The sequence below is a fragment of the Eretmochelys imbricata genome, chromosome 14 (assembly GCF_965152235.1).
Source record: "Eretmochelys imbricata isolate rEreImb1 chromosome 14, rEreImb1.hap1, whole genome shotgun sequence".
NCBI classification, from domain to species: domain Eukaryota; kingdom Metazoa; phylum Chordata; order Testudines; family Cheloniidae; genus Eretmochelys; species Eretmochelys imbricata.
In genome coordinates this window covers 26255436-26280373 of record NC_135585.1, presented here as the reverse complement: position 1 = coordinate 26280373, position 24938 = coordinate 26255436, and the positions used below count along the sequence as shown (strand labels likewise).

The 24938-nt window shown below is 42.6% G+C and overlaps 1 protein-coding gene across 2 annotated transcripts in view; it reads right to left on the bottom strand.

The window, feature by feature from the left end:
* LOC144274302 (myosin heavy chain, skeletal muscle, adult-like) overlaps positions 1-24938 on the bottom strand; it is a 30735-nt gene extending 5797 nt beyond the window's left edge. Inside the window, exons 1-30 of one of the 2 annotated variants that reach the window (XM_077833020.1) lie at positions 24735-24938; positions 24506-24649; positions 24257-24413; positions 23414-23441; positions 23204-23312; positions 23015-23107; positions 22755-22818; positions 22561-22659; positions 22358-22461; positions 22140-22278; positions 19883-20001; positions 19634-19783; positions 18778-18948; positions 18019-18313; positions 17732-17751; positions 16275-16340; positions 14837-14924; positions 14625-14742; positions 14109-14232; positions 13888-14024; positions 12550-12805; positions 10417-10659; positions 10134-10310; positions 9902-10047; positions 9735-9825; positions 8653-9042; positions 1590-1716; positions 1213-1331; positions 706-902; positions 67-250 (exon numbers count right to left, since the gene is read on the bottom strand). In XM_077833020.1, the coding sequence (XP_077689146.1) occupies positions 67-250; positions 706-902; positions 1213-1331; positions 1590-1716; positions 8653-9042; positions 9735-9825; positions 9902-10047; positions 10134-10310; positions 10417-10659; positions 12550-12805; positions 13888-14024; positions 14109-14232; positions 14625-14742; positions 14837-14924; positions 16275-16340; positions 17732-17751; positions 18019-18313; positions 18778-18948; positions 19634-19783; positions 19883-20001; positions 22140-22278; positions 22358-22461; positions 22561-22659; positions 22755-22818; positions 23015-23107; positions 23204-23312; positions 23414-23441; positions 24257-24413; positions 24506-24649; positions 24735-24938 (4359 nt within the window). Of the gene's footprint in view, positions 1-66; positions 251-705; positions 903-1212; positions 1332-1589; positions 1717-8652; positions 9043-9734; positions 9826-9901; positions 10048-10133; positions 10311-10416; positions 10660-12549; positions 12806-13887; positions 14025-14108; positions 14233-14624; positions 14743-14836; positions 14925-16274; positions 16343-17731; positions 17752-18006; positions 18314-18777; positions 18949-19633; positions 19784-19882; positions 20002-22139; positions 22279-22357; positions 22462-22560; positions 22660-22754; positions 22819-23014; positions 23108-23203; positions 23313-23413; positions 23442-24256; positions 24414-24505; positions 24650-24734 lie in introns of both variants that reach the window. The other variant, XM_077833021.1, reaches the window with a different exon arrangement.

Here is a 24938-nt window from a genome sequence, read left to right as displayed (position 1 = left end):
GACCTTAGTCTAAGCAACGGAGATCACTAGCAGATGCTCCATCCAAAACCCACAAGGCTGAAATACCTTATCGAAATTCTTCTGCTTCTTATCCAGAGCTGCACAGGCAGCATTAGATCTTTCCACATCAATCATCAGGTCCTCCACTTCATTCTGCAGCCTCTGCTTCGTCTTTTCAAGGGAAGCACATTTGGAATTCACAGCTTCGACATGTTCTTCAGCATCCTGCAGACGCTGGGCAAGCTTCTTCCTGGAAGATTGTAAATACAGCTCCCACTTAGTGAGTAAATACGGCTCCCATTTAGTGAGCAATATTGGAAGAAATCTGTGTGCAGCTGCTCTGGGATTCACGAGAGCAGAAGTCACCTCTTCAGGGCTGTGACCCCAGTGCACACACACATCAGGTCCTTTCTCAGTCGCTCTTATCCAATTCATATACAGTACATTGTCTCTGATAATCCGTCTGCCATCAGCTCACACACATTATCGACAGAGTACAGGGCCTCTCTCGGTCTTTCTAAACCTAATGTGCATATTTGCCATTTTCCAACCCATACCACTAAATGGATATACTGCATCTCCTCTAATCCCCCTGCCCAAAGCACATCCTTGGCCTCTTCCAGTCCCATCCTGAGCATATCACTAGCCTCTTCACATTTCCCCATTTAGTTTTTGGCCTCTTCCAGTCCTCCCCCCAGCACATACTTGGCCTCTTCCAGTTCCTCTGTGCGCTGAATGGCATCCGTCTCGTATTTGGTTCTCCACTGGGCAACTTCACTGTTGGCCTTGGACAGGGCGCGTTGCAGCTCACCCTTTGCTTCCTGCTCCTCCTCATATTGCTCCCGGAGCAAGTCGCAATCATGGCGAGCAGACTGCAAGGCGTGGGCCAGTGCGTTCTTAGCCTGGAGACACAACAGGAGTAGCACAGTGATGTAGCTAAATATCCTGGGGATCCTCCTGACAGTGAGCTCTGTCAGACTGTGGAACGCTATCCCGGGGAAGTGGTGTGAGATTCGATGGATGGCAAATTTAAAGCTGGGACAGAATAAAATATTCTTAAATATACTGTAGGGAACAATCCTGCATTGGCAGGGGCTGGGGAGGACCTTTCCCCCTCTGTTCTCTAGGGTGCTATGGTTTCATTTGAGGTTAAAGCATTTTGCTCACAACAAGAATCCAGCTTCACAAAAAGGCTGTTGGAAAAATCCTCACCTTTATCTCCTCCTCTAGATGCCTCTTAAGTTCCTCAATCTGTTGGGTAAATGCCTGTTTGCCTCTTGAGAGCTGAGAAATCAAAGTATCTTTTTCCTCTACCTGGCGTGAAAATTCACCTAAAAAAAGTGAAAATGAAATAGGAGGGATTTAATTTCACTGACTGGAAAATGATATAGTCATTTATTAACTACAAATGGAAATACTTTAAAGAAAAGCAAATAATCTGAGTTCTCAAGTCATCCAAGTCATCGTTCGAGAACTTCTAATAGCAGGTGGATATGCAGTTTTTCCATAGAATGGCAATTTCATCCCTTTTGCACCTCATATCTCCTCCTCTCAAAATATCTACATCAAAAAACATGTATGCATCTTACCTGATTCTGTTTGTAGACGAGCTCTTTGAGCACTGAGGTCATTGATCGAACGCTGATGCTCTTCTTCCTTTGTCTTAACTTCGCTAAGCTGATCTTCCAGAGTGCGGCACATCTTCTCAAGGTTTGACTTTGTGTAAAATGGACAACAAGAAAGAGGATAAACACATGGGCTCTCCAGCATTCTGAGATCATTGAGATCTTTGTCATAACAAACACATGTGGGCTCAATTAGTGAGGAAACCTCACCCGTCATGAATCTGTGTGCAGAAAAGTGTCCAAAAGGTAAAATGAGACGCACTTCGTAGGGGAAGGGAGCAAAGAGGGGGGCTGCGGAGAGAGGGACAGGCTGAGACCTTAGTGGAATAGGACAGAAAGTATGGTAATGGGAAGCAGACACAGGATGGTAGAGGTTGCGTCAGCCCTATTACCACCCCAGGAAGGTCCCTGGTATCTCTCCTCTGCAGACTGCCCAAGAAGCCTCTCCAGCCATCCCCTCTGATGTGACAAGTAGACTCCTGCCTCCCTCCACCCCATCCCCAGTGCTCTGGGGTGCCCTGGGGCAAAGTGATTAAATAAGTGACTATTTTCCACTGGCAGGAAATGTCACATGGAACCACACAGAGCTTGACAATTGTGGTCAGGGATATGGGGTAGGGTGCTGATCTGGGAGGCAGGAGCAGGCCATGAGTTCTAGTTCCAGGTCTTTTACTGACTGATGTTAATGTTCTATGCACTCCATAGCCCTTATTATTGAACAAGGATTCATGCCCTGACTTTGGGAGTCAGGCAAATATAATTTACCCCCATTCTACAGATGGGAACTATGAGGTTGTACAAGTCACTTCCAGCAGACTGTGGCATGGAATCCAGTGTGCTAACATGGAAAATACAAACTCCAGCCACTTTGCTTTGCAGAATGGGTGTGGCAAGCCTATATGGTTGGCTGTGCTGTCTGTAACTGCTAGCCCACACTCCCCTCCAAAATCAGGAATACAACCAAGAAATCCTTACACCTAAACTTGGAAGGATTTGATTTTTATCAGTAAATGTCAATAATCATTGATGTCACCATGCACACAAATCAACAAAAAAATTTCCATTGACAATAAACAAAATTTACAGATAGGAAAAGTCAGGAAAATGCTGCCTGAAAACTTCTTAGAGTTTGATTTAAGGCTTTTTATTTTGTATATTTTGACATGTGATGCTGTCAGTTTGTGTTTTAACATTGAAAAAGCTTTAACTTTTTGAATCTCAACCTCTACTGTCATTGAATAATTGTCTGATCCCCTACATTGTATGACCCCTCATAATTTTGTGAAAATGTGAAAATCTAAATACCTAAAAATGCTTAAAACCCATAATTCTGTACAACTGTTAAAAATTAAATATATATAATTTTTTAAAAATGCTTCAAAATAAACATCAATATTATCCATCAAAATTATAAAAAAAAATATCAAATTCTGCCAACCTTACTTATACTTAGCATTCCTCAGTTGTATCACAAAGTTGTATGACCCACTGATAAAACGTGTGTGTCATCCCCCTCTAGAGGCTGGTCCACAAAGAGGATAAGAGCTTACTATTGCTACCAGTTATTCATTTAGCTCAGGTTGCTGTGGATCTAAAGGTTTCAGTCCTACTGATGACCATTTCAGGGGGATCAACATGATTACACTTGATGAAATTTCTGGTTTTTCAGTCTGCTTTATTAAAAAAAAAACTTTTGCATAACACCATCTCCCTACTTTAAAAGAGCTTTACGATTGCAAACTGAAGCACTCAAAAGCTAAGTGATACCAGAATTAAGTTTGTCTCTCCATGGGCAGCGATAATTCTGGCATATTCATTGCTGTTAGAACATACTGAGTCAGACCAAAGGTCCATCTAGCCTAGTATCCTGTCTTCTGACAGTGGCCAGTGCCAGGTGCTTCAGAGGGAATGAATAAAACAGGTAATCATCAAGTGACCCATCCCCTGTTCCTCATTCCCAGCCTCTAACAAACAGAGACTAGGGTAACCATCGCTGCCCATCCTGGCTAATAGCCATTGATGGACATATCCTCCGTGACTTTATCTAGTTAATTTTTGAAGCCTGGTATAATCTTGGCCTTCACAACATCCTCTGACAAAGAGTTCCACAGGTTGACTGTGATTTGTGTGATGAAATACTTCCTTTGGTTTGTTTTAAACCTCCTGCCTCTTAGTTTCATTTGGTGACCCCTAGTTCTTGTGTTATGAGGAGTAAATAACACTTCCTTATTTACTTTCTCCTCACCAGTCATGATTTTATAGACCTCTATCATATCCTCTCTTAGTCATCTCTTTTCCAAGCTGAAAAGTCCCAGACTTCTTAATCTCTCCTCATACAGGAGCTGTTCCCTACCCCTAGTCATTTTTGTGCCATTTTCTGAACGTTTTCCAATTACTATATATCTTTTTTGAGAAGGGGTGACCACATCTGCATGCAGTATTCAAGATATGGGTGTGCCATGGATTTATATAGAGGCAATATGATATTTTGTGTCTCTTTATCTATCTCTTTCTTAATTATTCCCAACATTCTATTTGTTTTTTTGACTGCCACTGCACATTGAATGGATGTTTTCAGAGAACTATCCACAATGACTCCAAGATCTCTTTCTTGAGTGGTAATAGCTAATTTAGACACCATCATTTTGTAGGTATAGTTGGGATTATGTTTTCTAATGTGCATTACTTTGCATTTATCAACAGTGAATTTAATCTGCCATTTTGTTGCCCAGTCACCCAGTTTTGTGAGATCCCTTTGTAGCTCTTCGCAGTCTGCTTTGGAATTAGCTATGTTCACTAGTTTTCTATCATCTGCAAATTTTGCCACCTCATTGTTTACTCCTTTTTCCAGATCATTTATGAATATGTTGATTAGGACTGGTCCCAGTACAGACCACTGGGGGACACCACTATTTACCTCTCTCCATTCTGAAAACTGACCATTTATTCCTACCCTTTGTTTCCTATCTTTTAACCAGTTATTGATCCATGAGTGGACCTTCCCTCTTATCCCATGACAGCTTACTTTGTTTAAGAGCCTTTGGTGAGGGACCTTGTCAAAGGCTTTCTGAAAATCTAAGAACACTTGTTGACCCTCTCAAAGAATTCTAGTAGATTGGTGAGGCATGATTTCCCTTTACAAAAACCATATTGACTCTTCCCCAACAAATGATGTTCACTTATGTGTCTGACAGTTCTGTTCTTAGCTTCAACTAGTTTGCTTGGTGCTGGGAGGAGGGAGGCCAGCCCTCTGTGAAGGAAGAAGTGGTTAGGAACTATTTAGAAAAACTGGACGTTCACAAGTCCATGGGGCCAAATGCGTTGCATCCGAAAGTGCTAAAGTAATTGGCGGATGTGATTGCAGAGCCATTGGCCATTATCTTTGAAAACTCATGGTGATCGGGGGAAGTCCCGGAAGACTGGAAAAAGGCTAATGTAGAGCCAATCTTCAAAAAAGGAAAGAAGGAGGATCCTGGGAACTACAGGCCAGTCAGCCTCACCTCAGTCCCCGGAAAAATCATGGAGCATGTCCTCAAGGAATCAATTCTGAAGCACTTAGACGAGAGGAAAGTGATCAGGAACAGTCAGCATGGATTCACCAAGGGAAAGTCATGCCTGACTAATCTATTTGCCTTCTATGATGAGATAGAAGGTTCTGTGGATGAAGGGAAAGCAGTGGACGTGTTATGCCTCGACTTTAACAAAGCTTTTGACACGGTCTCCCACAGTATTCTTGTCAGCAAGTTAAAGAAGTATGGGCTGGATGTATGCACTATAAGGTGGGTAGAAAGTTGGCTAGATTGTCGGGATCAACGGGTAGTGATCAATGGCTCCATGTCTAGCTGGCAGCCGGTATCTAGCGGAGTGCCCCAAGGGTCAGTCCTGGGGCCGGTTTTGTTCAATATCTTCATTAATGACCTGGAGGATGGTGTGGATTGCACCCTCAGCAAGTTTGCGGATGACACTAAACTGGGAGGAGTGGTAGATACACTGCAGGGTAGGGATAGGATACAGAAGGCCCTAGACAAATTGGAGGATTGGGCCAAAAGAAATCTGATGAGGTTCAACAAGGACAAGTGCAGAGTCCTGCACTTAGGATGGAAGAATCCAATGCACCGCTACAGACTAGGGACCGAATGGCTAGGCAGCAGTTCTGCAGAGAAGGACCTAGGGGTGACAGTGGACGAGAAGCTGGATATGACTCAAGAGTGTGCCCTTGTTGCCAAGAAGGCCGATGGCATTTTGGGGTGTATAAGTAGGGGCATTGCCAGCAGATCGAGGGACGTGATTGTTCCCCTCTATTCGACACTGGTGAGGCCTCATCTGGAGTACTGTGTCCAGTTTTGGGCCCCACACTACAAGAAGGATGTGGAAAAATTGGAAAACGTCCAGCGGAGGGCAACAAAAATGATTAGGGGACTGGAACACATGACTTATGAGGAGAAACTGAGGGAACTGGGATTGTTTAGTCTACGGAAGAAAAGAATGAGGGGGGATTTGATAGCTGCTTTTAACTACCTGAAAGGTGGATCCAAAGAGGATGGATCTAGACTATTCTCAGTGATAGCAGATGACAGGACAAGGAGTAATGGTCTCAAGTTGCAGTGGGGGAGATTTAGGTTGGATATTAGGAAAAACTTTTTCATTAGGAGGGTGGTGAAACACTGGAATGCGTTACCTAGGGAGGTGGTGGAATCCCCTTCCTAAGAAACTTTTAAGGTCAGGCTTCACAAAGCCCTGGCTGGGATGATTTTGTTGGGATTGGTCCTGCTCTGGGCAGGGGGTTGGACTAGATAGCCTCCAGAGGTCCCTTCCAACTCTGTTATTCTATGATTCTATGATTCTATGAAGTCAGGTTTACTGGCCTGTAATTGCTGGGATCACCTCTGGAGCCCTTTTTAAAAGTTGGTGTCACATTAGCTATCCTCCAGTCATCTGGTACAGAAGCTGATTTAAATGATAGGTTACATACCACGGTTAGTAGTTCTGCAATTTCACTTTTGAGTTCCTTCAGAACTCTTGGGTGAATGTCAGGCAACTTATTACTGTTTAATTTATCAATTTGTTCCAAAACCTCGTCTAATAACACCTCAGTCTGGGACAGTTCCTCAGATTTGTCACCTAAAAAGAATGGCTCAGGTTTGGGAATCTCCCTCACAGTCTCAGCCGTGAAAACCAATGTAAAGAATTAATTTAGTTTCTCCGCAATGGCCTTATCGTCCTTGAGTGCTCCTTTAGCATCTCGATTTTCCAGTGGCTTCCTGTTTCTGATGTACTTAAAATTTTTTTGCTGTTACTTTTTGAGTCTTTGGATAGCTGTTCTTCAGATTCTTATTTGGCCTTCCTGATTATATTTTTACACTTCATTTGCTAGAGTTTATGCTCATTTCTATTGTCCTCACCAGGATTTAACTTCCCCTTTTTAGAGGATGCCTTTTTGCCTCTCACTGCTTCTCTTACTTTGTCGTTTAGCCACGATGACTCTTTTTTGGTTCTCTTACTATGTTTTTTAATTTGGTGTATACATTTAAGTTGAGCCTCTATTATTGTGTCTTTAAAATGTTTCCATGCAGCTTGCAGAGATTTTATTTTTGGAACTGTACCTTTTAATTTCTGTTTAACTAACCTCCTCATTTTTGTGTAGTTCCCCTTTCTAAATTAAATGCGACCATGTTGGGCCACTGTGGTGTTTTCCTCGCTACAGGGATGTTAAATTTAATTATATTATGGTCACTATTACCAAGCGATTCAGCTATATTCACTTCTTGGAACAGATCCTGTGCTTCACTTAGGACTGCATCAAGAATTGCCTCTCCTCTTGTGGGTTCCAGGACTACCTGCTCCAAGAAATAGTCATTTTAAGGTGTAAAGAAACTTTATCTCTGCATCCCATTCTGAGGTGATATGTACCCAGTCAATATGGGGATAGTTGAAATCCCCCATTATTATTGTGTTTTCTATTTTTATTACCTCTCTAATCTCCCTGAGCATTTTACAGTCACTTTCACCATCCTGGTCAGGTGGTCGGTAGTGTATCCCTACCGCTATATTCTTATTATTCAAGCATGGAATTACTATCCCATAGAGATTCTATGGTACAGTTTGGTTCATTTGACATTTTTATTTCATTTGATTCTACGCTTTCTTTCACATATAGTGCCACTCCCCACCAGCATGACCTGTTCTCTCCTGCCAATATATTTCATACCCTGGTATTACTGTGTCCCATTGATTATCCTCATTCCACCAAGTTTCTGTGATGCCTATTATAGCAATATCCTCATTTAATATGAGGCACTCTAGTTCACCCATCTTATTATTTAGACTTCTAGCATTTGTGTATAAGCACTTAAAATAATTGTCAGTTTTTAGCTGTCTGCCATTACGTGATGTAATTGAATGGGACTCTTTTTCATTTGACTGTATCTCATCAGATACTACCTGTATTTTATCATCTTCCATTCTCTCTTCCTTACTAGGACATAGAGACTCTCCATTAATAGATCCTCCCTTAAGCGATGTCTCTGTCTGAACCACGTGCTTCTCTGCACCTGTTGGCTTCCCCCAGCCCTTAGTTTAAAAACTGCTCTATGACTGTTTTACTTTTGTGTGCTTGTGCTTGACTCTGCAACTTTAATATTCTTTTAATCTAGTTTATAAGATGTAGACTTGCATATTCATTACTGTATGGTAGAGTAATATGTTTCATATACATTTTAATAATTCAATTTAAAAAACAATATAATGCTAATTATTATAATCCTCTAAGTGTGATGGCTATTAATTCAGTAATAACTGTATTTGGAGCTTATAAACTTCTTGGTCCTGTTTGAGATTTTATGTATGTTTTATACAAATTAAACTGTAAATAATTCTGTTAGAATCCAACTTACAGTCAGCTCATATCCTGCTCTTACAATCTTTTGTACAATTAAACATGACAAAATGATGATTAAAAATCTTTCATTCTTTTACACTGCAATAACACTTAGGATAAAGACAGCACTTTCAATACATAGCTCTGTACCTTGCCTTTGGAGACAGTCTCCATGTTACTAGCCAGGTCGTCAATCTCCATCTTCAGTTCACTCTTCTCCTTCTCCAGCTTCTGCTTGACGCGTTGCAGGTTGTCGATTTGCTCCCCAAGCTCTGCCGTGCTGTCCGCGTGCTTCTTCCGGAGGGCGGCGGCTGTGGCTTCGTGCTGCAGAGTGGCCTCCTCAAGGTCTCGGCGCATTTTCTGGAATTCTGCCTCACGCTTCTTGTTCATCTCAATCTGAACTGCTGTGGCTCCACCAGCTTCTTCCAGACGCTCACTGATCTCCTCGAGTTCCCTGGAGAGATCACCCCGCTGCTTCTCTGCTTTTGCCCGAGAGGCACGTTCAGCCTCTATCTCCTCCTCCAGTTCCTCAATACGAGCCTGGAGAACAACAGGAAACACTAAGACTGTGGCTTCATTCTGAGGTCAACACCAGTATGGCTGTCAGCAGAGTTCTGCTGGCATAACTCCATAGAATACATGCAGGCTACACTGAAAACAGAGGTTCCGGTGGCAAAGAAACATCGCCTCCCTGAACTGGGGTAGCTACATCCAAAGACCCATTGAGAGAAATTTGGGTCCCTCATACATCATGTTCACTGAGTCCACCTTTTTCTTTCCATTTCACTTTATTTACACAGATGTTAAAGATGTTTTTGGGGTCCCCTGAGCTCAGGGCCCTGGTACAACTGTCCCTCCTTTCTCCCTACTCTTGTCAGCACTGCCTATATCAACAAAAGCTTTCTTCCACCAACACAGCTGCATCTACACTGGGGGGGTAGGTCGCCAAATCTATGTCAGTCAGGGATGTGCTTTTATCAAACCCCTGGCTGACATAACTCTGTCAACCTAATATAGACCATGCCTAAGTAAGATAGGTTTCAGAGTAGCAGCCGAGTTAGTCTGTATTCGCAAAAAGAACAGGAGGACTTATGGCACCTTAGAGACTAACACATTTAGTTGAGCATAAGCTTTCGAGCCACAAGTACTCCTTTTTCTTCTTCCTAAGAAAGATGGCTTCCTTTTCACTAAATTTGTTCTGAAGGACAGAAAAGAAAAAATGTATGACTAGCCTGTAACTCTTTGATCTTTTTCTGCAGCTGGATGCCCAGGACTTGCTCATCCTCAATTTTGCTTTGGAGCTGACTGATTTCAAAGTCTTTCCTTTTCACACGGAAAAAAAAAAGTTAGTGCTGGAACAAAATGGATCTGCAGTTTACCCCCTGCAAACCATACCTACTTCTTCAGTTTTTCCTCCAGCTGCTGTTTATCATTTTCTAAATCCATTGTGGATTCCTGGGCCAGTTTCAAATCTCCTTCAAGTTTCCTCTTCGCTCTTTCAAGGTCCATGCGAATCTTCTTCTCTTGCTCCAGCGACCCTTCAAGCTAAACAGAAAAAGGCCATAAATTCTCTGTGAACAAGAGCCTAACATCACACTGGTTTTGTTCTCTCCATATGTTATTGTGCCTACATCGTCCACTTGCTGCTCCAGCTTGGTTTTAGCTTTGCTCAGTGTGTTCACTTTGTCCTCTTCTGCCTGCAGGTCATCCAGGGTCTGCTGATGGGCCTCCTGGAGGGCTTTCTTTTCCTTTGTCAGTTTAGCGATGGTCTCATCCAGAACTGCCATCTCCTCGGTGAGGTTTTTCACCTGGAGAGTTGAACAAAGGTAGTTAAAGAAAATGGATACAAAACATTATTGTTTGTGAACAGCAGTGTCATATTTTAGAAAGTTCGTTAGAGATTCTGCCTTATACCTTGTTTTCTGTGGCATGTTTTTCCTTTTCAACCTTGGCCAGTGTTAACTCAAGGTCATCAATGTCTTTCTTCAGCTCTGAACACTCGTCCTCCAGTTTCCTCTTTTTGGCTGTCAGCTCAGCGTTCATCTCCTCCTCATCCTCTGCTCTTTCAGTCACCTCCTTAATTTTAGCTTCAAGTTGGATTTTGGTTTTGATCAGCTGGTCACATCTTTCCTCAGCATCAGCCAAGCCATCAGATTCCTACAGTGAATCCATTATTAGGGTCTTTTCTAAAAGGTTTTTTTTGTTTTTCTTTTTTTTAACTGGTGTTTGTATCATAATGATTTTTACCACATCTGTTGGGATGACACTTCTATTTTTAACTCATACTATCAGTGACTCATAATATTCTTTTAAAAAAACAACCATTTGGCCTAAAAGTTCTATGTCTTCAACAAAATTTAGAAATGAAAAACGAATATTTTTTAAATATCTCACCATAAATGAAGCATCTCTTACCAGTTGACATATTTGGCAAATATTTTTAGTGCTTCAAGTATGGCTTTACTTTTAAGATCAAATTTGAGGCTAGATCCTGCAAATGGATCTACTCTCATGAAACCCATGACTTAATAGGAGTCCACACGGGTGGACTCTGCACCCACACAGAGCCCCACTGAAGTCAATGAGGCTGCTTGGGGGCTGATCCATTTGCAGGGTCTAGCTTTTGCATCTACATAGTGTTAAACTAAAGACTAATCCTTCAAAGAACTTGCCTGAGAAATAATAGGGTTAGAGCCAATGCAAAAATCTACTGAGTATGCACTCATCTACTTTCCTTAACGTTTTATGCACATCCTGTGGCTCATGTTTTAAAACTCTCTCTACAGTTCATTGTTTTCACAGGGTGGTAACTGAGACAAATTAAGGCATAAACACTATAAACTCATGTATAGAGCCTCTACTCTGTCATTTAATTACAGGAAAATCTCAGCACACAGTTAGGAAAATAAAGTAAGTTTCTAGCCTTCACAGTTATGAAGAACAAGTTGAAAATGTGACCCAAGTTTATCTGATGCAGTGTCAACTGCATGAGTTTGCAGACAACCTAAAACAAAAGTCTGAGAGGGCAGAATTGCCCCATTCCTCTCTATGGGGTGTGAGCTCAAAGACCTGCTGCTCTGGTGGGCAACAGAGACCCTGCCCCCAGGGAGTAGCCTCCCTGCTGCTGCCACTCTAAGTGTGTTTGTGTGGGGAGACCACATTATGGGGTGGGGATGTAGGGGTGGAGCCACAGAAAGCTCCATGTCATGGTCTGTGTCGGGTCCCCAACTGCCTTAATCCAGCCCTGAATGGTAACATCAGTGGCACAATAAATATAAATAGTACAGCAGATGTGTGAATTCATCATGGCATGTGAATACATTGGGATTGTCACAGTAAGGGTATGTCTCCACTGCACGCTTCTTTCGGTAGCCCCTAGCATGGGTAACAAATAGCAGTGTAGACAGTGAGGCCAGGCTGAGGTAAGTAGAGTACAGACATGCCTGAAGGGTGTGGGTATGTCCTCACGCACATACACGGTTCTCTGCTTGCCCAAGCCGGGCCTCCCTGCTTACATTGCTGTCCTCTGCTTTCCCCACACGGAAGGACTCCACCAGCAGGGAAAGGCTCTGGCAGGGGAGCGGCAGCTGAAACCTTTTCCTGCTGTCTACTCTCTGCCAGAGCCTCACACGACACATGTAGCTGCACACTGCAATGTGGCTGTAGCCTGCTTTTCACTGCCATGGGTAGCCACGTGTACCCTTACAGGCCACCAACCATAGTTTGTACTGTAGGTGTAGCCTAAGTTGCCATGGATGAGGCAGACATATTTAAAGAGCATAACTTTGCTTCTCCGAATTTGCTTGCTCTCACCTTGTTTTAGGGCATGACCTGTCATACGTGGCTGGGAGTATTGCTATTTATTTATTTATACACCTATACTTTCTTTTTGATACTTTACATTTTAAACACGGGAAATATTTTATCTTGGCCAAACACTGATCCCAGTGCTATTAATAGGATGCTTCATGGGAAAGTTGCATTTGGAAGTTTCAGCTTGGACCTTTCTACTGTGCAATAAGGGTTGAATGCACTGGTGATACTCACAGACTGCACTTGGAGCTGCAGGTCGTTTTTCTCTTGCAGCAGGGTCACCATTTTCTCCTCCAGTTCTTTCCTTTTTGCCTCAGACTTAGCAAGCTCCTCCTTCGTTTTCTCAAACTCTTCCTTCATGTTGGCCATCTCCTTCTCAGCTTCAGCACTCTTCAGCAAGGGCTTAATCTTGAAGTACAGCTTCATCCAGGGCCAGTGCTTGACATTCATGAATGAGCGAACATTGTATTGGATACAGAAGATGGACTCTCTATAATGTCATCAGAATATATGGTCAATGTTATGGGCCAAATTCAGAGGTGAATCCAAAGGCCAGATACTGCAATTCTACTAATTGTGAGTAGAATTTATTCAGCCAAGTAGCCTCATTTGAGTTCAAATGGGGCCACTCACATGAAAACATACTACTCTAAGGGTTACAGACTCTGGACCTGCTTGAGCCTCAGAAAGTCTAGGGGGAGTAAAACTCCACTGTCGGTCTCCTCAATGTGCATGTTGAACTAAAGTCTTGACTCACGCTCACAAACCGGAATGAACTTTTGCTCCCTCTTTACACATCACATCTGTAACTGACCCACTCCCTCTGATGAGTGTTTTGGAGTCTAAGGGACTCTGAACTGGTGTAACTCACATGCTGAGGAGCCAAAGAGAATTTAGCATAAAAGTACCCAACTGGAAGGTGTAAGTTAAAGTTGGCCACCCCTAGTCTAACACACACTTTATTACACCTTCTTCTTGCTCCTTGGTATACAAGTTAGACTGATTTACACTCCCAGACAGAGCTGGGCAAATAATTGATTCATTGGTTCACTGGCAGTTCCGAAAAATAAAATAAAAAAAAATTCAGTTTGGGTTAAACCAAAACTAATGTTTTTCTGAATTTTCAGTGAATTGAAAACGGTGGAAAATTTCATTTAAGATTGAATAAAACTTTTTGCTTTGAGTTCAGGCTTTTTAAACTTTCATTTAATAAAAGCAAAGGAAAAGAAGGGCTAGATTCCCAGACCACAGGGGAAGGTGGCTGCGGTGCTATGTCTCTACCTTCTCCTCTGGTTGTCTGTATATAGCATTTAAGTTTCCTGGTGACTCTAGCCCCAGTTTTTGGGACTAAACTATCAGCAATTTTGTGACTAGTTTAGGTCAACCTGAAACTGCATTTTTCAGCAAACGAACTATTTGTCTGAAAATTTTCACCCAGCTCTACTCCCAAGTGCTCACACATACAGTGGATTAATGAGATCTAAGTTACACAGAATCCACCCCTCCAATTCTGTTCATTTCACCTCTGTGGGGTGACACAAACCCAACAGATCAAATGCAGCACATTGCTACCTTCTTTCCATCATTTTCTTGAATTCCACTCTCATCAGGAAGCCACGACACATGGCTTGTGTGCGGGTGATAAGCTGTGCCAGTTTATCATCTCTCATCTCCTCTAGAACACCCAGAAGTCCTGCTTTGAAGAACACCTTGAGGAAGAGAATGTTACAGAACATCACTTTCATTTGGTACAGAATAAAATAGATGGTGTTTGAATCAAAAAGTGATTGTACCTTGGTGTGACCAAATTTATACTGGGTGTGATCAACATCAATGGACCCAAGTAGTTTCTCAGAAGCCTTCTTGCTGTCCATGAACTGTCCTTCTGGAACGGCACTTGCATTTAAAACCCTATATCTGTGGGAGAAAACAAAATATGAAGAAGCTCACATTGCTCACAATTCTGGCCACACTGGCCATGTCTCTGTCACTGTCTTTGTCCTCCCATGAAGCCCCTACCCTGAGGTCCCACAGACAGACCCATCATGAAATTCAGCTTTATGGTATTTAAAGGGCTACATAGTCACCTGACATGGCCACTCCACGGCTCACCCAGCCCATTCCCCTCCCCACACACAGGAAAAGTGTGGCATTTTTGCTGCTTTTGGGAGTATACCAGTTTGGTCCTAAATTTCTTCTATACACACAGCATGTGTGGGCACTGCAGTGACTACAATAGTTAAAGTAGTTAGAAAAGGCAAGCTATTCCACACAGAGAGAGAATGGAACAGAGATTGGAGGAGTCTGACCTCTGTTTAAAGTCTGCGTAAATGACTCTGCTGGGGAATCCTTTCCTGCAAATTCTGATCCCTTCCAGCACGCCGTTACACCTTAGCTGGTGTAGTACGAGTTCATGTTCCATTGCACCTTAACAAATCACAGCATGAATTAGTACCTTATTGTGCAGCCCAGAGGGAATGGCTGCATCTCACTAAGATCTCTGTACACTGGCTCTTCTTACCGGGTGTCTTCGTTTCATTGGGAATGATGCATCGCACAAAGTGAGGATGAGTGCTTCTCAGATTGCTCATCAGCTTGTTTAAATTCTCCTGTGAGACCATAAGCAAAAGTTTAAGTTAATCAAAGTTGCATCTGTATCTGCACCGATAGACGCAGTAAACCCATTACCAATGTAATCAGACTAGCTTGCAAAACTTCCCAGCTGGGGTCATTCTAACCTAAGGTGCCCTCTTTCTTTGGATCTTGAACACGGTCATTAAAGTGAGATATAAAACTCTGAAAGTAGCACTACTTGAGCAAGCTGGAAAAGGCTACTAAGACAGGACCAGAAACTAATGGGAAATGGCCACAAGGGCTGTTATGGAAGCCAAAAGAGGAAATTTTCAGAGAAAGATGATTATCTGCAAACATCAGGCCGTCATTCTGAACAAGGTATTTCTTTCTGTTGATTATATTGGAAAATGCAGCGGGAATGGGAGAGGAAGGGGGCAGATGCAGTGGCAGAAGAGGCTAACAAATGACACACTTCTGTGTTTTCAGGTGTTTGAAATGTAGGCAGTATGGGCCATTAACATCCCTGAAATCCAGAGCTGAGTGGAAGGCTGCACATGACCCTGTAACAATTTCCACTGAAAGCGAAAGAAGGAGGAAGGGGAATATTAAATTCTATAACAGCATCTCGGGGGCGGTTCTCTTAAGACTAATTTGATTTGACATATTTGTTTCCGACATCTTCATCCTGGGAGAGGAGACAAAAGGACAGACTCTGCTTTCCGTTACACCTAGGTATATTCAGAGTAACTCTGCCACGGAATAGAAATGGAGTTACTATGAGCCACCTCCTCAGATCTGACACTGCTGTACTGGCACAAATCAGGAGGGAGGCTGCATTGTTAGCTACAAAGGCTGCCCCGAGACACAGTTCAAAGCAATCCCTGGGCAGTTCTAAGATGTGCCTACTGCCCATAGCACCAACAGCCTGTTCTCGCTTCCAGACATTAGCTGAACCATGCCGCTTTCCCTCCACCGTATCCCCTGTGCCAGTTGCTGGAAAGCAGGTGGTCTCGGACCCACTGTGCTGGCCCTACTCCTTCTGCACATTCCCCCATGCTCGGCAGGCAGCCAGCCTAAGGCGGGCAGCCAGGCCTACTAATCCTAGTACATAGTGGCCACAGTAGAGGGTAAATTTAGCCCTATTGGTTTAATCCTGTGTAAATGAGAACAGAATCTGTCTCAAGTACTTTAGACATCATCCAAAGCTGGGTGTCTTTCCACTGATTTCGATGGGCTTTGGATCAGGCCCTTTAAGAGCAACTGAAAGAGGCTTTTTGACTTAAAAAGTTCATAACTGAGACCATTGGGAAAATAGACTTTTTAGATGTAAAGGGAATTTCCTACCCACCATCACAGAGAATGCAATAATGAACAATGTACTGTACCCTGAAAAGAGCAGAGACGGTCTGGAAAGAAGAACCCTTCTTCTTGCCTCCCTTCTTGCCACCACCCTCTGAATCACACACAAAAAGGACAAAATTAAAAGGACGCACTTTGGGGTTTGAACAGTTACTCTCACAGGCTGGTGGTGTTTGCCTGTAACAGCCAACCCTGTTAATAAACATTGGTCAGGCTGAGAAAGGGCTAATGGTTTCTGCTACAGCAGACAGCTCATTATTAGGACTGTCGATTAGTCACGGTTAACTCACGCAATTAACTCAAAAAAATTAATGGCAATTAAAAAAATTAATCACGCTTAATCGCAGCTTTAATTGCAGTGTTAAACAATAGAATACCAATTAACATTTATTAAATATTTTGGATGTTCTTCTACGTTTTCGTATATACTGTATTCTGTGTTGTAGTTGAAATCAGTGTATATTATTTTTTATTACAAATATTTGCGCTGTAAAAATGCTAAACAAAAGAAATAGTGTTTTGCAATTCACCTCATAGAAGTACTGTAGTGAAATCTCTTTGTCATGAAAGTGCAACTTACGAATGTAGATTTTTTTGTTAGATAACTGCACTCAGAAACAAAACAATGTAAAACTTCAGAGCCTACAAGTCCACTCAGTCCTACTTCTTGTTCAGCCAATCGCTAAGACAAACAAGTTTGTTTACATTTACAGGATATAATGCTGTCCACTTCTTATTAACAATGTCACCAGAAAGTGAGAACAGTCATTTGCATGGCACTTTTGTAGCTGACATTGCAAGGTATTTATGTGCCAGATATGCTCAACGATCATATGCCCCTTCATGCTTGGGCCACCATTCCAGATGACATGTTTCCATGCTGATGATGCTCATTAAAAAAATAATGCGTTAATTAAATTTGTGACTGAACTCCTTGGGGGAGAATTGTATGTCCCCTGCTCTGTTTTACCCACATTCTGACATATATTTCATTTTATAGCAGTCTCGGATGATGACCCAGCACATGTTGTTCATTTTAAGAACACTTTCACTGCAGATTTGACAAAACACAAAGCAGGTACTAATGTGACATTTTTAAAGATAGCTACAGCACTCAAAAATAAATATAAAGTGAGCACTGTACACTTTGTATTCTGTGTTGTAATTGAAACCAATGTATTTGAAAAGGTAGAAAACATCCAAAAATATTTAAATAAATGGTATTCCATTATTGTCTAGCAGTGTGATTAATCGCACGATTAATCACAATTAATTTTTATAATCATGCGATTAATCATGATAATTTTTTTTTATTGCTTGACAGCCCTACTATCACACCCATATGTATGGGAGCTCGGAGTGACTGTCTGGAGAAAGAGGATCTAGGGTGTGCAACGCACAGTCTTGACAATACTAAGGAAGAGGCTTGAGCTACACTTGATCAGATTTTTTATTTCCTTGTTAATAAGACCAAGCCACAGACAGAAGATGACTTCTCACTCTCTACAGTGTGCCACTAGATTAGAACTGGTAGGGATTCTAGAGGAATCAGTAGTGGTTTGAGCATTGGCCGGCTAAATCCAGGGTTGTGAGTTCAATCCTTGAGGGGGCCATTTAGGGATCTGGGGCAAAAATTGGGGATTGGTCCTGCTTTGAGCAGGGGATTGGACTAGATGACCTCCTGAGGTCCCTTCCAACCCTGATATTCTATTAATCCTATCTATGAAACAATTGAAATATGGATTTCACAGAAATTACCTGCATCTCCACCATACGTGGCAAAGAGCAAAGCCAGTGTTTTCATTGATGATTTCTGGTACAGCCCAATGACTGTTTCATTCAGGGGATCTTTGTTCTTCTCGAGCCAGCCGTTGATGTTGTAGTCCACAGTGCCAGCATAGTGCACCAGGGAGAAGTGGGCCTCAGGCTTTCCTCTGACAGGCTTGGGCTTCTGGAAGTTGTTGGACTTGCCAAGATGCTGGTCATAGAGCTTGTTCTTGAAAGACATATCAGTCGCCTTGGGGAACATGCACTCCTCTTCCAGGATGGAGAAAATACCCATTGGCTGAAAGACACAGCAACAGATAAGAAGGGGGATGGGAGAAGAGAGAGAGAGATTACATGAGGATTTTCTGGATGCAACAATGTGACCATCTCTTGGTTTAGTTAAAAAGAGGATATTACTAGTGCGGTGGAGGACAGGTAATAGTGTTGATGTAATATACTTACATTTCTGTAAGTCATTTGGTCTTGTACTCATGACATTTTGATTACAAAACTAGAAAGATTTACATTAACATGGCACACATTGAGTGGATTAAAAGCTGGCCAACCTGATTTCCACTCTTGGAAAAAAGAGGGTGTCATAAAGCTGTGTGTGGTCTCCTTAATGTTTCAGAGTAAAAAATTAGAACAATATGGGTCAAGATATTTATGGCCCTCAGCATGGAAAATCCATCTAAAATTCAACGCAACCCACAGTAATTAAAGAATTCTTGAACATATAAGGCATTTGAATTGAAAAGATACCTTCTCAATGAGCTCAATGCAGGCAGCCAGGTCCATCCCAAAGTCAATGAACTCCCATTCGATCCCTTCCTTCTTGTACTCCTCCTGCTCCAGCACAAACATGTGGTGGTTGAAAAACTGTTGCAGTTTCTCATTGGTGAAGTTGATGCACAGCTGCTCCAGGCTGTTGAACTACAAAAATGCAAAGAATTACTTTCAATGTGTATGTGAAAAAGCTAAATTATGAAGAACAATACTACTATTGTGCAGCAAATCCTGGGAGACTTTCTGAATTCCTCTCCCCAGAGCCAGCCAGATGTTTTGGGAGTTCTATTCTCAGCTCTGCCAAGACATTTCTGCAGTGTCAGGCCCAGGCTTCTCCAGGTATTTCTGTGCTCTGGGACCCAAGCCTTTCTCAACTCTTGGTCCTGATCCATGACCAGGCATTTGGGGCTGAACCTGGCCAACCCCTTCTGAGCTCTCAGCCCTCTGGCCTATTGGCACATTTCCAAACCCTCAGCCCCAAGCCTGCCTGGGAAATAGCGAGCTGCCCACTAGGTGCCATAAACACCTACAATAATTTGTGTTAGATACACAATCATTTATTTTCTATTAGGCACCACCTGTTAACAATTTGAATGCACTTTCAATGCAGTTGTCATTTCTACATGTACCACACAAGTCTATCAAAAAATGGACTCATTAGAGGGTCATGCTGCCTTAGTGTAAGATCAAGAGACACTGTTTCTGCAGAAAAGTCAGGCTTTTCCAGGAAATTATTTAAATAAAAAATATACAATGTTAAAAAAACGCTCAAAGTTCTCAGAACCCCTGAGTGTCCCTTCCAGGAACCTGCTGTCAAATCCCTGCTCCTTACATCAAAGATCTCAAAGCCAGCAATGTCCAGGACACCAATGAAGTACTGTCTGGGCTGCTTGGTATCCAGCTGCTGGTTGATACGAACAACCATCCACAGAAACATCTTCTCATAGACCGCCTTTGCCAGAGCACCCACCGAATTGTGCACCTAAACCAGTAGGAGAGGGACTGGAGTTACCATACAAAGCAGAAGAAGAAACCCGGGTGTGTTAATTCAAACCAGGAGTTCTAGATCACCAATTGTTACCTGCTGCACAGTTTGACCTTTGGTCACATATTCATTCCCAACCTTGACTCGGGGGTAACACATGGCTTTGAGCAGGTCAGCTGAGTTCAGATTCATCAGATAGGCTGCTTTGTCAGCCACTAAATAAGGAGAGGAATGAATTAGTAGCTCAAAGATAGGCTTTGGTGTCTTTTATAATGACTAGAAAAGAGTAATGAGATCTGTTTGTGTTTTACCAGCTACCACATCTATTAATAACTCCAGTAATTATGGAGTTTAGATCTTCCTTTATTTCTTGATTTCTCGATTAATTGTTTTGCATTTGATTGAGAGGGTCTGTACATCAAGTGATTGTAAGAATTTGTTCACAAATACCTCATAAGGGCCAAATAAAAACAATTTTTAAGGAGAAAGAAGCCAATGAACAGACAGAATGAAAAGATGGCTTTGAAGTTCTTTCTTTGCCACTTTACTGTGCAGCTTGTCTAGGGATTCTAATTTCTGAATGATCAGAAGGAAACAGGCTAATGGCCAAACACTGACCTGACCTAAACCCGTGCAATTCCATTGACTTCAGCTCCCACAGCTCCTATGGCCTCCAGCATTGGCTAAATTACTTAAATGATTTTGTTATTAATAACAGCATGTAATGCCATTATTGAATATATCATGACCAGGTCTATAATGGTCATGTTTCCTTACAACTGTTTTCTTTAGTTTTGTTTGCATTTGCCCTTAGATCCCAACCCTCTAAAGAAAGTGAAGCGTTTTCACTCTGTAAAGAGCAGTTAGCTTTTGACAAAGTGAACAACTGACCTTGAAATAATGTCTATTTATAGAACCACTCCTATATTCCCTTCCAGAGACATACATCCTAGAGAGAGGAAGATCAGAATCCTGGGCAGAGCACAGACTCTCACTCTTCAGAGACAACAAGTGGCTTCTATCTTTTTATCTAACGGAAGGATCTCAAACCCTAGGGCCCCAATTCTGGCCTCAGCTGCTTTGCCTTTACACCACCTCTACTGGCATAAAATGCCATAAACCAGACAGTTTCAAGCACTGGGAAATATCCTCAACATAAGGGACTTCCTTGGAAGGTATAAAGCAGCTGGAACAGCTCTTCAGTGCTCCCCTTGCAGCCCATCATCTATGGGGCATCCCAGCAGTGCTCCCGACAAAGGGATTATGGCAGGACTGCTGCAGTATCATAGATATTCTCCCCTGAAAAAAACAGCCCCTGGGGGTGGTATAGTTGAACATAGATTACAGCAGCTCTCTGGCCATACCAGCTTATGTTAGTCAGCAGGGTTGGCCCCAGCAAGCTGGAGAATGCCAGGGACTTCAGAGGTGGTTCACTGCCAACCTTGCCCTTCCTGAGATGTGCCAGGCTCAGCCCAAATGAAGCTCAGGGTCAGTGCCTAAGAGCCTCATTCTCCACTGCCTGCCACCTCATACAAAGTGAGTGCAAATTGGATGTGACACCCTGCTAGTTCAGAACTCTCTGCTCACATATCCTGGAAGCAACATTTTATATACACTTTGCAAGGCATAATCACAGAAGACTAGGGTTGGAAGAGACCTCAGGAGGTTATCTAGTCCAACCCCCTGCTCAAAGCAGGGCCAACCCCAACCAAATCATCCCAGCCAGGGCTTTGTCAAGCCGGGCCTTAAAAACCTCTAAGGATGGAGATTCCACTACCTCCCTAGTGAAATAGTTTTTTTCTAATATCCAACCTAGACCTCCCCCACTGCAACCTGAGGCCATTGTTCCTTGTTCTGTCATCTTCCACCACTGAGAACAGCCTAGCTCCATCCTCTTTGGAACCCCTCTTCAGGTAGTTGAAGGCTGCTATCAAATCCCCCCTCACTAAGTGAGGGACTAGGTGCCAGGCCATGTAAACTTAGGCCCTTTGCTTCTCTGTTTCTTCATCACCATTAGCAGAGACATTGGAAGGATTCTTCACTGCATTATTTTAGCTTTACACCAGTGCAACACCATTGACATTAGTGGATTTACATCAATGTAAAACTGATGACGGAGTGGCAAATCAGTGTCTAATATAGCAGCAGTCATAGGGACAGATTCAGAAGCAAACTCTGGCTGTTATGTGCTGTTCCAGTGATGCAAAGCAGGTTGGAACTCAACTGAATTATCTGCTTTAAACAAATTAAAGTTGGATTTGCAATGCCAGAGTTACACGAAACATCTAGAACATATCTGTAAATCTGGCCCTGGGTTATTGGTTGAGAGTTTAGATACAGATTTTGCCAATACCTTCGGTGCCATCTGGCTCTGCCTGTTCTTCACGCTGCTTCTGCTTGAATTTCAGGTTCCCATAATGCATGACTGCCCCTGTCAGCTTGTAAATGGCTGTTTTTTCCTCAGCAGTGAAACCCAATATGTCAATGGCGCTCTGTCAGAAGAATCAGTAATGTAAATATCTTCTCTAGTAAAGTTAACACTCCACATGATAATTCTCGTGTGTTACTTACATCTGTGGCCATCAGCTCTTCCTGGTCATCGATGCTGGCTACAGTGATCTCACCTTGACTCACAAAGGGGAAGTCATATGGGTTGGTGGTAATCAGAAGCATCTCTGAAAACAAGAATAGGATATACATGGATATAATTTAATTGACCATGTTACCGAGTTCATCAGTGACTGTTCCACCAAAAGAGTTAAAACGTTTCTTACCAATTAGTTCTGGCTTCTTGTTGGACGTGATCTGATAAAATATGTGGTAGCTTCTTTCCGCCTTGAGCTGGAAAGTGACTCTAGATTTCTCCAGCAGATCTGGCAAGGCAGGTAAAGTATAATTATCCACAAGAAAACACCATGAGAAAGAAAGAGAGACAGAGAATTGTGACCCTTAAAGGGAGGTCCCTTACATGTTTCAATGTCAGCAGAAGCCAGTTTCCCTGTGGTGCCAAAGTGGATTCTGATGAATTTACCCTTTAAAGGAAAAAAAAGTTATTTCGTTTAAACCCTCAGAGACAGACTCCAGAAGTGGGATTTGCAAAGCTGCCCTGGGGTCTCTTCTGCAGGTGTGAAAACTCAGCCAACATTTATATTGTCAGTGTAATGGTAGGAACATATACGGCCCATCATTGCGCTTGTGGCTAGGAACAATTTTGTCAAAAAGACTTACAAAACGAGAGGAGTTGTCGTTCCTCACGGTCTTGGCATTCCCAAAGGCCTCCAGCAGGGGGTTGGCACTGATGATTTGATCTTCAAGGGTCCCCTACAAAGTAACAATTATTGTCAAATTAAGGTCGTTTTAAACCAAATGGCAGCTTCAGAACAGAACATTTAATCCCTTCTCTAATGACCAACTCACTTGCATTTTGCCTGGCTCTTCCTTCTTCTTCTCCCCAGAAACTGCAATTGTTGCAAAATACTGGATGACACGCTTTGTGTTCACAGTCTTTCCAGCACCGGATTCTCCGCTGTCAAATCAAACAGAGAAGCAGAGAACACATCACCAAAGAGTTTCTTCCTGTAGTGCACAGCAAAGCCAGCAAAAACTGGAGCAGGGAAATATACATACGTGATGAGGATCGACTGATTCTCCCGATCTGTGAAAGAGACAGAACCAAAGAGACTTAAAAGAGTTACTGTGTAACACTGAACTCACTGAAAACTGAATGAAACAAATAAGTGCTGGGATTTGCAAAGGGGCCTCAGGGCATCCAGCAACTAACTAATGTCCATAGGAATTCAGCATCTACCTCCCTTAGGCCTCTTTGAAAATCCTAGCCATAATAAATATAAGCTCATACAGATCAATAGAGCCATCACAGGATACTTACACCCATGTCCCTTTCACAGAATTCCCTCTTACAGAAATCTGATGAAGCTATTTATATCTCAGGACAGCAAAGGGGTATGTAGAATAATGACCTGATCCTCAATTTATAACCATCTGCATAGCATCAGTGCAAAACAAGTGCAAAGTGCGTGTGAATTATCTCACAAGGTGTAAGGGAGTGGAGAATTCTGATGCACCACTTTGCACAAGTGTAAATGACACACACGATGCAAAGTCAGGAAGAATCAGGCTTCCTGAGAACAGAGTGTCATGATTTTTTACAGTTCTTCTTTGGGCCTAGCTAGAGCCAGAATGTGCAGACGCAGATATGGACATTCTGTACTTTTTCCATTAACCACACGCTTGTGAACTTCCAAAAAGGTTTGCTTTGGGTTCTCTGAGAGCTGGACTAATGTTTGGGTCAGGTTCAGTTTGTCTTTGGATGAATTCGTGTTTGCACATTGCTAGTTCTGAATGTTTTTGGTGTCTTTAGCTGCATGTCATATTTCCCGGAAAGAAGATTGTGATTCCTCATATGAAATTTTCACTCTATAATCACTTTTCAGGAGTTGAGCCACTCACCAGTTAACATGAACTGATAGGCGTTGTCAGAAATGGAGAAGATGTGGGGAGGGGCCTCTTGACGCTTTTTGCCCCTGTAGGCAGTCACAACTTCTGGGTTGTACACCGGCAGCCACTTGTAGGGGTTGACAGTGACACAGAAGAGACCCGAGTAGGTCTGAAAGAAAGGGAGATAACGTGATGGGGTTCCACATGATTTAGTGTAGCTGTTAGTTTGGAAGTCCAGGAAAGACATCAGCCTGTACTTACATAGATCATCCAGGCTGCGTAACGCTCTTTGAGGTTATACAGGACAGCAGGTTCATGGAGATGGGTCATCATTGCCATGTCCTCGATTTTATCATATTTGGGAGGGTTCATGGAGAAGACTTGATCTTCCTTAACAGTCACCGTCTGGAAGGAAAGAAGAGACCCATTTCTATCAGCTAAGAACAGAGGAGGAACAAAATGCTGTTCCTTACTCCTTGTTTTTACTCACTTCTCCTTTCTCAGACTTGACTGTGACCTTCCCTCCTTCCCGGCTCTGGATTGTGCCTTTCACAAAGGATTCCTTGGGATGCACCACAAAGACCGAAGTCTTAGCATCGAAAGGCTTGTTCTGGTCCTCAATTCTCTCCTTCTCTGACTTTCGGAGGAAAGAAGCTGCCACCCCAAAGACGGCCATCTCAGCATCCGACGACAT